Source organism: Salvelinus fontinalis, chromosome 20 (genome assembly GCF_029448725.1).
Source record: "Salvelinus fontinalis isolate EN_2023a chromosome 20, ASM2944872v1, whole genome shotgun sequence".
In the NCBI taxonomy this organism is placed as follows: Eukaryota; Metazoa; Chordata; class Actinopteri; order Salmoniformes; family Salmonidae; genus Salvelinus; species Salvelinus fontinalis.
In genome coordinates, this window is record NC_074684.1 from 34,160,363 (window position 1) to 34,172,862 (window position 12,500).

At 51.2% G+C, this 12,500-nt stretch overlaps 1 protein-coding gene across 3 annotated transcripts in view; it reads left to right on the plus strand.

The window, feature by feature from the left end:
* Window positions 1-12,500, plus strand: part of LOC129817767 (ryanodine receptor 3-like) — a 295,018-nt gene that overhangs the window by 122,051 nt on the left and 160,467 nt on the right. For all 3 annotated transcript variants that reach the window (XM_055873310.1, XM_055873311.1, XM_055873312.1), the window contains 5 exons: window positions 5,067-5,148; window positions 5,384-5,543; window positions 7,540-7,732; window positions 8,571-8,787; window positions 8,944-9,048. In XM_055873310.1, the coding sequence (XP_055729285.1) occupies window positions 5,067-5,148; window positions 5,384-5,543; window positions 7,540-7,732; window positions 8,571-8,787; window positions 8,944-9,048 (757 nt within the window). The remainder of the gene's footprint in view (window positions 1-5,066; window positions 5,149-5,383; window positions 5,544-7,539; window positions 7,733-8,570; window positions 8,788-8,943; window positions 9,049-12,500) is intronic.

Here is a 12,500-nt window from a genome sequence, read left to right on the forward strand (position 1 = left end):
TAACTTATTTTTTTACTTATTTTGTACGTAATGTTGCTGCTGCCATCACTTATGACCGAAAACATCTTCTGGATGTCAGAAGAGCAATTACTCACCACGAACTGGTAGAAGCTGTTTACTTTAACGAGTCCAACGAGTCAGACGTGAAGGATATGCTGCTTTCCCGGGAACAAGCCCAAATCCCCGTCATTTGTGTCAAGAGAAGACAGAGAAAAAGGGGGCGGAGGTCGGACTGTCTTCTGAAAATTCGTAGGCGAGCGAGTAAACCCCCACTGACATCCGTTCTATTGGCCAACGTGCAATCATTGGAAAATAAAATCGACCGTACGTACGGTGCACTGACGAACTGGCAAGTGTCTTCACTGACATTTTCAACCTCTCCCTGTCCAAGTCTGTAATACCAACATGTTTTAAGCAGACCACCATAGTGCCTGTGCCCAAGAACACTAAAGTAACCTGCCTAAATGGCTACCGACCCGTAGCACTCACGTCTGTAGCCCTGAAGTGCTTTGAAAGGCTTGTCATGGCTCACATCAACACCATTATCCCAGAAACACTAGACCCACTCCAATTTGCATACCGCCCTAACAGGTCCACTGATGATGCAATCTCTATTGCACTCCACACTGCCCTTTCCCACCTGGACAAAAGGAACACCTATGTGAGAATGCTATTCATTGACTACAGCTCAGCGTTCAACACCATAGTGCCCAGAAAGCTCATCACTAAGCTAAGGACTCTGGGACTAAACACCTCCCTCTGCAGCTGGATTCTGGACTTCCTGACGGGCCACCCCCAGGTGGTAAGGTTAGGTAACAACACATCTGCCACTCTGATCCTCAACACGGGGGCCCCTCAGGGGTGCGTGCTCTGTCCCCTCCTGTACTCCCTGTTCACTCATGACTGCATGGCCAGGCACGACTCCAACACCATCATTAAGTTTGCAGATGACACAACAGTGGTAGACCTGATCACCGACAATGACGAGACACCTTATAGGGAGGAGGTCAGAGACCTGGCCATGTGGTGCCAGGACAACTTCTCCCTCAACGTTATCAGGACATAGGAGATGATTGTGGACTACAGGAAAAGGAGGGCCGAGCACGGCCCCATTCTCATAGATGGGACTGTAGTAGAGCAGGTTGAGAGCTTCAAGTTCCTTGGTGTCCAATTCACTAACAAACTAACATGGTCAAAACACACCAAGACAGTCGTGAAGAGGGCACGACAAAACAAAAAAAATTGTCATGGGTCCTCAGATCCTCAAAAGGTTCTACAGCTGCACCATCAAGAGCATCCTGACTGGTTGCATCACTGCCTGGTATGGCAGCTGCTCAGCCTCCGACCGCAAGGCACTACAGAGGATAGTGCGTACAGCCCAGTACATCACTGGGGCCAAGCTTCCTGGAATCCAGGACATCTATACCAGGCAGTGTCAGAGGAAGGCCCTAAAAAGGCTTCTTAACAGCTTCTACCCCCAAGCCATACGACTCCTGAACATCTAATCAAATAGCTAGCCAGACTATATGCATTGCCGGTGCTCCCGCACCTTGACTCTGTACCTGCACCCCCTGTATATAGCTTCGCTATTGTTATTTTACTGCTGCTCTTTAATTATTTGTAACTTTTTTTTCTTATTCTTATTCTTTTTAGGTATAATTTTTTTAAACTGCATAGTTGGTTAAGGGCTTATCAGTAAGCATTTCACTGTAAGGTCTACTACACCTGTTGTACATTTACATTTACATTTAAGTCATTTAGCAGACGCTCTTATCCAGAGCGACTTACAAATTGGTGCATTCACCTTATGATATCCAGTGGAACAACCACTTTACAATAGTGCATCTAAATCTTTTAAGGGGGGGGGGGGGGTTAGAAGGATTACTTTATCCTATCCTAGGTATTCCTTAAAGAGGTGGGGTTTCAGGTGTCTCCGGAAGGTGGTGATTGACTCCGCTGACCTGGCATCGTGAGGGAGTTTGTTCCACCATTGGGGTGCCAGAGCAGCGAACAGTTTTGACTGGGCTGAGCGGGAACTGTACTTCCTCAGAGGTAGGGAGGCGAGCAGGCCAGAGGTGGATGAACGTAGTGCCTTTGTTTGGGTGTAGGGCCTGATCAGAGCCTGAAGGTACGGAGGTGCCGTTCCCCTCACAGCTCCGTAGGCAAGCACCATGGTCTTGTAGCGGATGCGAGCTTCAACTGGAAGCCAGTGGAGAGAGCGGAGGAGCGGGGTGACGTGAGAGAACTTGGGAAGGTTGAACACCAGACGGGCTGCGGCGTTCTGGATGAGTTGTAGGGGTTTAATGGCACAGGCAGGGAGCCCAGCCAACAGCGAGTTGCAGTAATCCAGACGGGAGATGACAAGTGCCTGGATTAGGACCTGCGCCGCTTCCTGTGTGAGGCAGGGTCGTACTCTGCGAATGTTGTAGAGCATGAACCTACAGGAACGGGTCACCGCCTTGATGTTAGTTGAGCACGACAGAGTGTTGTCCAGGATCACGCCAAGGTTCTTAGCGCTCTGGGAGGAGGACACAATGGAGTTGTCAACCGTGATGGCGAGATCATGGAACGGGCAGTCCTTCCCCGGGAGGAAGAGCAGCTCCGTCTTGCCGAGGTTCAGCTTGAGGTGCTGATCCGTCATCCACACTGATATGTCTGCCAGACATGCAGAGATGCGATTTGCCACCTGGTTATCAGAAGGGGGAAAGGAGAAGATTAATTGTGTGTCGTCTGCATAGCAATGATAGGAGAGACCATGTGAGGATATGACAGAGCCAAGTGACTTGGTGTATAGCGAGAATAGGAGAGGGCCTAGAACAGAGCCCTGGGGGACACCAGTGGTGAGAGCATGTGGTGCGGAGACAGATTCTCGCCACGCCACCTGGTAGGAGCGACCTGTCAGGTATGACGCAATCCAAGCGTGGGCCGCGCCGGAGATGCCCAACTCGGAGAGGGTGGAGAGGAGGATCTGATGGTTCACAGTATCAAAGGCAGCCGATAGGTCTAGAAGGATGAGAGCAGAGGAGAGTTAGCTTTAGCAGTGCGGAGCGCCTCTTTTACACAGAGAAGAGCAGTCTCAGTTGAATGACTAGTCTTGAAACCTGACTGATTTGGATCAAGAAGGTCATTCTGAGAGAGATAGCAGGAGAGCTGGCCAAGGACGGCACGTTCAAGAGTTTTGGAGAGAAAAGAAAGAAGGGATACTGGTCTGTAGTTGTTGACATCGGAGGGATCGAGTGTAGGTTTTTTCAGAAGGGGTGCAACTCTCGTTCTCTTGAAGACGGAAGGGACGTAGCCAGCGGTCAAGGATGAGTTAATGAGCGAGGTGAGGTAAGGGAGAAGGTCTCCGGAAATGGTCTGGAGAAGAGAGGAGGGGATAGGGTCAAGCGGGCAAGTTGTTGGGCGGCCGGCCGTCACAAGACGCGAGATTTCATCTGGAGAGAGAGGGGAGAAAGAGGTCAAAGCACAGGGTAGGGCAGTGTGAGCAGAACCAGCGGTGTCGTTTGACTTAGCAAACGAGGATCGGATGTCGTCGACCTTCTTTTCAAAATGGTTGACGAAGTCATCCGCAGAGAGGGAGGAGGGGGGGGAGGGGGAGGAGGATTCAGGAGGGAGGAGAAGGTGGCAAAGAGCTTCCTAGGGTTAGAGGCAGATGCTTGGAATTTAGAGTGGTAGAAAGTGGCTTTAGCAGCAGAGACAGAAGAGGAAAATGTAGAGAGGAGGGAGTGAAAGGATGCCAGATCCGCAGGGAGGCGAGTTTTCCTTCATTTCCGCTCGGCTGCCCGGAGCCCTGTTCTGTGAGCTCGCAATGAGTCGTCGAGCTACGGAGCAGGAGGGGAGGACCGAGCCGGCCTGGAGGATAGGGGACATAGAGAGTCAAAGGATGCAGAAAGGGAGGAGAGGAGGGTTGAGGAGGCAGAATCAGGAGATAGGTTGGAGAAGGTTTGAGCAGAGGGAAGAGATGATAGGATGGAAGAGGAGAGAGTAGCGGGGGAGAGAGAGCGAAGGTTGAGACGGCGCGATACCATCCGAGTAGGGGCAGTGTGGGAAGTGTTGGATGAGAGCGAGAGGGAAAAGGATACAAGGTAGTGGTCGGAGACTTGGAGGGGAGTTGCAATGAGATTAGTGGAAGAACAGCATCTAGTAAAGATGAGGTCAAGCGTATTGCCTGCCTTGTGAGTAGGGGGGGAAGGTGAGAGGGTGAGGTCAAAAGAGGAGAGGAGTGGAAAGAAGGAGGCAGAGAGGAATGAGTCAAAGGTAGACGTGGGGAGGTTAAAGTCACCCAGAACTGTGAGAGGTGAGCCATCCTCAGGAAAGGAACTTATCAAGGCGTCAAGCTCATTGATGAACTCTCCAAGGGAACCTGGAGGGCGATAAATGATAAGGATGTTAAGCTTGAAAGGGCTGGTAACTGTGACAGCATGGAATTCAAAGGAGGCGATAGACAGATGGGTCAGGGGAGAAAGAGAGAATGTCCACTTGGGAGCGATGAGGATCCCAGTGCCACCACCCCGCTGACCAGAAGCTCTCGGAGTGTGCGAGAACATTTGGGCAGACGAGGAGAGAGCAGTAGGAGTAGCAGTGTTATCTGTGGTAATCCATGTTTTCGTCAGTGCCAAGAAGTCGAGGGACTGGAGGGAAGCATAGGCTGAGATGAACTCTGCCTTGTTGGCCGCAGATGTATTCGGTGCATGTGACAAATAACATTTGATTTTATTTGGATTTGTTACGATGCACCGTAGAATTAGAACTAGAATCATTCTAATTCTATGATGTAATCATTGTAATTCTTAGGTGTTTTCATTCTAATTCTATGATGGGGGAGGGGGGGGGGGTAATTACATTAGTAATAAATTCACTCTTGATTTACAACTGCACCTGTCTTGCTATCCAAATCAGTGTGATTAAATATATCTCAACACAGCTTTTCTGACTGCAATATAATAAAACATGGAATAGAAATATGAATCATGTATAATCTATCTGGCTGTCTCACTGTGATTGTAATTGTATACATACTTTTATGCCACTAAATGAATGACTCACATGTGGATGTGTTTATCCAGTATGAGACCCAACATCTTCCTAGGAGTGGCGGAGGGTTCAGCCCAGTATAAGAAGTGGTACTTTGAGCTGATGATCGACCAGGTGGATATTACTTTTCTTCACTTTCCTTTGCAAATGTGTTTTGATTATTGTATTTTAAAAAGTATTGCCAAGTAAAATATTTAAGATGTATTTTGTCACTTGTACAATGTCTATATCTCTGTCTGTCTGTCTGTCTACCTGTCTCTCTCTCGCTCTCTCTCGCTCTCTCTCTCTCTCTCTCTCTCTCTCTCTCTCTCTCTGTCTGTCTACCTGTCTCTCTCTCGCTCTTTCTCAGGTGGACCACTATGTGACCAGTGAGCCAACTCACCTGCGTGTGGGATGGGCCTCCACTAAGGGTTATGCCCCCTACCCGGGGGCTGGAGAGGGCTGGGGGGGCAATGGGGTGGGGGATGACCTCTACTCATACAGCTTTGACGGACTCTACCTGTGGTCAGGTACGCCCTCTGAGGTTCTGTATGACTCTAATGTGGTTAGGTACGCCCTCTGAGGTTCTGTATGACTCTAATGTGGTTAGGTACGCCCTCTGAGGTTCTGTATGACTCTAATGTGGTTAGGTACGCCCTCTGAGGTTCTGTATGACTCTAATGTGGTCAGGTACACCCTCTGAGGTTCTGTATGACTCTAATGTGGTCAGGTACGCCCTCTGAGGTTCTGTATAACTAATGTGGTCAGGTACACCCTCTGAGGTTCTGTATGACTCTAATGTGGTTAGGTACGCCCTCTGAGGTTCTGTATGACTCTAATGTGGTTAGGTACGCCCTCTGAGGTTCTGTATGACTCTAATGTGGTTAGGTACGCCCTCTGAGCTTCTGTATAACTAATGTGGTCAGGTACACCCTCTGAGGTTCTGTATGACTCTAATGTGGTCAGGTACGCCCTCTGAGGTTCTGTATGACTCTGTGGGCAGGTACACCCTCTGAGGTTCTGTATGACTCTAATGTGGTCAGGTACACCCTCTGAGGTTCTGTATGACTCTAATGTGGTCAGGTACGCCCTCTGAGGTTCTGTATAACTAATGTGGTCAGGTACACCCTCTGAGGTTCTGTATGACTCTAATGTGGGAAGGTACAACCTCTGAGGTTCATGGCATGTTGTCGCTTATACTGTAAAAGTTCTCTGCCCTCGTGATGTGAAATACCACTGCTGTTTTGAGAGTTGGGCATTGAAATCCTGAGGTAATCGTTTGGTGGTCAAGAGCAAAGGAAAAGTATCCATCCATCCATCCATCCATCCATCCTCCCTCTGCACTTCCTACCATTCTACACCTTACACTGCCCCTACTGTCCTCCATGACTTCCCTACTCCCTGTCTGAAGAGGCCCCAGACTCAGTCTGTCCTCCATCACTTCGCTACTCCCTGTCTGAAGAGACCACAGACTCAATCTGTCCTCCATGACTTCCCTACTCCCTGTCTGAAGAGGCCCCAGACTCAGTCTGTCCTCCATCACTTCGCTACTCCCTGTCTGAAGAGACCCCAGACTCAGTCTGTCCTCCATGACTTCCCTACTCCCTGTCTGAAGAGGCCCCAGACTCAGTCTGTCCTCCATCACTTCCCTACTCCCTGTCTGAAGAGGCCCCAGACTCAGTCTGTCCTCCATCACTTCCCTACTCCCTGTCTGAAGAGGCCCCAGACTCAGTCTGTCCTCCATCACTTCCCTACTCCCTGTCTGAAGAGGCCCCAGACTCAGTCTGTCCTCCATGACTTCCCTACTCCCTGTCTGAAGAGGCCCCAGACTCAGTCTGTCCTCCATGACTTTCCTACTCCCTGTCTGTCTCTGGTTCACAGGAGGGAAACGGTGGTGGATATATACCATATACAGGAGGTAATTTTGCATGGCGCTGGCAGTGCACCTCCTTGCACAAAGGCGGAGGTAGCGGTCCTGCTGCTGGGTTGTTGCCCTCCTACGGCCTCCTCCATGTCTCCTGATGTACTGGCCTGTCTCCTGGTAGCGCCTGCATGCTCTGGACACTACGCTGACAGACACAGCAAACCTTTTTGCCACAGTTCGCATTGATGTGCCATCCTGGATGAACTGCATTACCTGAGCCACTTGTGTGGGTTGTAGACTCCGTCTCATGCTACCACTAGAGTGAGAGCACCGCCAGCATTCAAAAGTGACCAAAACATCAGCCAGGAAGCATAGGAACTGAGAAGTGGTCTGTGGTCACCACCTGCAGAATCACTCCTGTTTTGGGGGGTGTCTTGCTAATTGCCTATAATTTCCACCTTTTGTCTATTCCATTTGCACAACAGCATGTGAAATTTATTGTCAATCAGTGTTGCTTCCTAAGTGGACAGTTTGATTTCACAGAAGTGTGATTGACTTGGAGTTACATTGTGTTGTTTAAGTGTTCCCTTTATTTTTTTGAGCAGTGTATATATATATATACCCCTCAATAACGAGCATCCATCCTCTCCTCCCCTCTCCAGGCCGTATCCCCCGGGCGGTGGCCTCCATCAACCAGCACCTGTTGAACAGTGATGATGTGGTGAGCTGTTGTCTGGACCTGGGCGCTCCCTCCATGTCCTTCAGGATCAATGGCCAGCCAGTACAGGGCATGTTTGAAGACTTCAACACCGACGGATTCTTCTTCCCCGTGGTCAGCTTCTCAGCCGGGGTCAAGTAAGTGGTCAGCACACATACACACCCAGGCAGACACACACACACACACACACACCCAGGCAGACACACACACACACACACACCCAGGCAGACACACACACACACACACACACGCACGCACGCACGCACGCATGCACACACACACACACACACACACACACACACACACACACACACACACACACACACACACACACACACACACACACACACACACACACACCCAGACACACACACACACACACACACACACACACACACCGACACACACACACACACACCGACACACACACACACACACACACACACACACACACACACACACACACACACACACACACACACACACACACACACACACACACACACACACACACACACACAGACGCATACTTGTGGACACAAACTCACACACAGCTTCTCCGTAGGGGTCAACTAAGCGTCCAGCTAGGTTAATTAATGAATTATTAGGTACATTAATAAGGGACTGTAATGAGTTGAGAAGGATGTGGAGTGGGGATGGTGGTTGTCAGTCGACAGATCTTTTTGAACAGCTGTAGGTGCAGGTAGCCTAGTGGTTTAGAGTGTTGGACTTGTAACCGAAAGGTTGCAAGATCGAATCCCTGAGCTGACAAGGTAAAAATCTGTCATTCTGCCCCTGAACAAGGCAGTTAACCCACTGTTCCTAGGCTGTCATTGAAAGGCCGTCATTGACTCGAGTCTAGATGCTAGAGTTCAGAACATTAGCTTCGGTTATGACGTAATATGACACACATCACATTATTGTGTCTGGGAAATCTCTCAAATCTCTCACTTCCTGCTTTCCTCTTCTCCTCAGGGTGCGTTTCCTGTTGGGTGGTCGTCATGGTGACTTTAAGTTCCTGCCCCCGGCGGGTTATTCTCCGTGTTACGAGGCGCTACTCCCCAAGGAGAAGATGAGGGTGGAGGCTGTGAAGGAGTACAAGAGGGATCATGGAGGGGTCAGGGACCTACTGGGGACAACACAGATCCTCTCCCAGGCCTCATTCATCCCCACACCTGTAGACACCAGCCAGGTAATATACACCTGGACACCTGTAAACAGTCCGTCAGCCAGTCAGTCTGCCTGTCAGCCAATTGATCTCTCTCTCTCTTTCTCTCTTTCTCTCTTTCTCTCTCTCTCTCTCTCTCTCTCTCTCTCTCTCTCTCTCTCTCTCTCTCTCTCCTTCCAGATTGTTCTGCCTCCTCACCTGGACAATGTGCGAGACAGACTTGCAGAGAACATCCATGAACTGTGGGGCATGAACAAGATTGAACTGGGCTGGTCCTATGGCAAGGTAGGTACTATGCCTTAAGTTTGATCTCACCTCTGTTTTGGCTTATATGCCAATCTACGGTAGGTGCAATACCTCAGCATGGTCTCTAGGGCAGCGATATACAGACCATTGTCACCTCATCTGTTTCCATTTTGCTATGAAATGGATTATACTGTATTAGCCTTGTTATGGTAATCATCCGTCTTTTGCTATCTCTCTCCCTTTCTTGGGCAATGGGTTCTACAACTGATTCAAGTATTTTTAGCCATGTAAGGGGTGCGTAACTGGTGGCAGGGAAGTCAGACGCAGGAGAGCAGAACTAGGTAATAGCTGGAGCAGTTTAATTCCAAAACCAACGGCATAAAGAAAATATCAACTTGGATACAAAACCCGACACGCACCAGTCAACATGTGCACAAGCACTTACAACAAACAATACCACACAAACACATGGGGGGTACAGAGGGTTAAATACACAACACGTAATGAGGGAATGAAAACCAGGTGTGTGGGAAAGCAAGACAAAACAAATGGAGAAAAAAAAATGGATTGGCGATGGCTAGAAGACCGGTGACGTCGACCGCCGAACACTGCACGAACAAGGAGAGGAACCGACTTCGGCAGAAGTCGTGACAGTACCCCCCCTTGACGCGCATGGTCAGCGCATGTTCAGGTCATGGTAGACCTTACTCAATCCCCTCTTATTCGGCCCTACTTCACAGTACAAGCATCAGACAAGGTTCTAAAGACTGTTGACATCTAGTGGAAGCCTTAGGAAGTGCAACATTACCAATATCCCTGTAACAGTCCTGACCTATTTATGTTAGTTTTTATGTGTTTATGGTCAGGGCATGTGTTTTGGGTGGGCAGTCTATGTTATCTGTTTCTATGTTGGTTTCGGTTTGCCTGGTATGGCTCTTGATTAGAGGCAGGTGGTTTGCATTTTCCTCTAATCAAGAGTCATATTTAGGTAGGGCATTATCACTGTGTGTTTGTGGGTGATTGTCTCCTGTGTCTGTGTTATGTCTTACACCATACGGGATTGTTTCGGTTGTTCGTTTCGTTTCGGTTTATGTAGTCTGTTCCTGTGTCAGCGTGCTTCGTGTATATGTAAGTTCGTTTGTTCAGGTCTGTCTACATCGTTTTGTTATTTTGTAAATTTTGAAAGTGTTTGTTTTGTTTCGTATTGCCATCAGTTTTCGTTATTAATAAATAAAGATGGCATATTTCCCTGACTCCGCATATTGGTCTGAAGATCCTTCTCTCCTCACCTCTTCCGAGGATGAGGAAAGCGACAGCTCTTACAGAATCACCCACCAAAATACAGAGACCAAGCGGTATGGGAAAAATCGACGGAGCAACAAGGACTTTTGGACTTGGGAGGAGATCCTGTCTGGTAGAGGACCCTGGGCGCAAACTGGGGAATATCGCTGCTCTCGTGAGAAGAGTGAGGCAGTCACAGCCCAGGAGCGCTGGTATGAGGAGGCAGCTAGGAGACGTGGATGGAAGCCGGAGAATCAAGCTCGTAACCGGAATTATGAGGGGACTCGTCTTGCACGGAAGCCCGAAAAGCCCGTGAGTAACTCCCAAAAATTTCTTGGGGGGGGGCTAAAGGGTAGTGGGCTAAGGGCAGGTAGGAGACCTGCGCCCACTTCCCAGGCTAACCGTGGAGAGCGGGAGTACGGGCAGACACCGTGTTACGCAGTAGAGCGCACGGTGTCTCCTGTACGTGTGCATAGCCCGGTGCGGGTTATTCCACCTCCCCGCACTGGTAGGGCTAGATTGGGCATTGAGCCAGGTGTCATGAGGCCGGCTCAACGCGTCTGGTCTCCAGTGCGTCTCCTCGGGCCGGCATACATGGCACCTGCCTTACGCATGGTTTCCCCGGTTCGCCTGCATAGCCCAGTGCGGGCTATTCCACCTCGCCGCACTGGCAGGGCGACCGGGAGCATTCAACCAGGTAAGGTTGGGCAGGCTCAATGCTCAAGAGAGCCAGTACGCCTGCACGGTCCGGTATTTCCGGCGCCACCTTCCCGCCCCAGCCTAGTACCTACAGTGCCTACATTACGCACTAGGCTACCAGTGCATTTCCAGAGCCCTGTTCCTCCTCCACGCACTCTCCCTATAGTGCGTGTATCCAGTCCGGTGCCTCCAGTTCCGGCCCCACGCACTAAGCTACCAGTGCGTCTCCAGAGTCCTGTACACACTGTCACTTCTCCCCGTACTAGTCCTGAGGTGCGTGCCCTCAGCCAGGTGCCACCAGTGCCGGTACCACGCACCAGGTATAGAGTACGTTTTGAGAGTTCAGTGTGCCCTGTCCCTGCTCCACGCACTAGTAGGAAGGTGCTTATCATTAGCCCGGTGCCTCCAGTTCCGGCACCACGCACCAGGTCTACAGTGCGCCGTATCCGGCCAGAGCCATCCGTCTCCCCAGCGCCATCTGAGCCATCCGTCTCCCCAGCGCCATCTGAGCCATCCGTCTCCCCAGCGCCATCTGAGCCATCCGTCTCCCCAGCGCCATCTGAGCCATCCGTCTCCCCAGCGCCATCTGAGCCATCCGTCTCCCCAGCGCCGTCTGAGCCATCCGTCTGCCAGGAGCCTGCAAAGCCGCCCGTCTGCCATGAGCCTGCAAAGCCGCCCGTCTGCCATGAGCCTACAGAGCCGTCCGCCAGACAGGAGCCGCTAGAGCCGTCAGCCAGACAGGAGCCGCTAGAGCCGCCCGCCAGACAGGATCTGCCAGAGCCGCCAACCAGACAGGATCTGCCAGAGCCGCCAACCAGACAGGATCTGCCAGAGCCGCCAACCAGACAGGATCTGCCAGAGCCGCCAACCAGACAGGATCTGCCAGAGCCGCCAGAGAGCCATGAGCAGCCAGAGCCGTCAGAGAGCCATGAGCAGCCAGAGCCGTCAGAGAGCCATGAGCAGCCAGAGCCGTCAGAGAGCCATGAGCGTCGAGAGCCGTCAGCCTGCCATGAGCGTCGAGAGCCGTCAGCCTGCCATGAGCGTCGAGAGCCGTCAGCCTGCCATGAGCGTCGAGAGCCGTCAGCCTGCCATGAGCGTAGAGAGCCGTCAGCCTGCCATGAGCGTAGAGAGCCGTCAGCCTGCCATGAGCGTAGAGAGCCGTCAGTCTGCATGGACCTGCCAGAGCCGTCTAAACAGGACCTGCCAGAGTCCTTCAGCCGGGATCTGCCCCTTGTCCCGGTGCTGCCCCTTGTCCCGGTGCTGCCCCTTGTCCCGGTGCTGCCCCTTGTCCCGGTGCTGCCCCTTGTCCCGGTGCTGCCCCTTATTCCAGTGATGGTCCTTATCCTGGTGCTGCCCCTTGTTCTGGTGCTGCCCCTTGTCCCGGTGCTACCCCTTGTCCCGGTGCTGCCCCTTGTCCTGGTGCTAGCTGTTTATTTAGGGGAAGGTAGTGTTAGGGTGGGCATTAGAAGGGGTAGAAAGAAGAGGGGAGTGACTATGGTGGTGCGGGGACA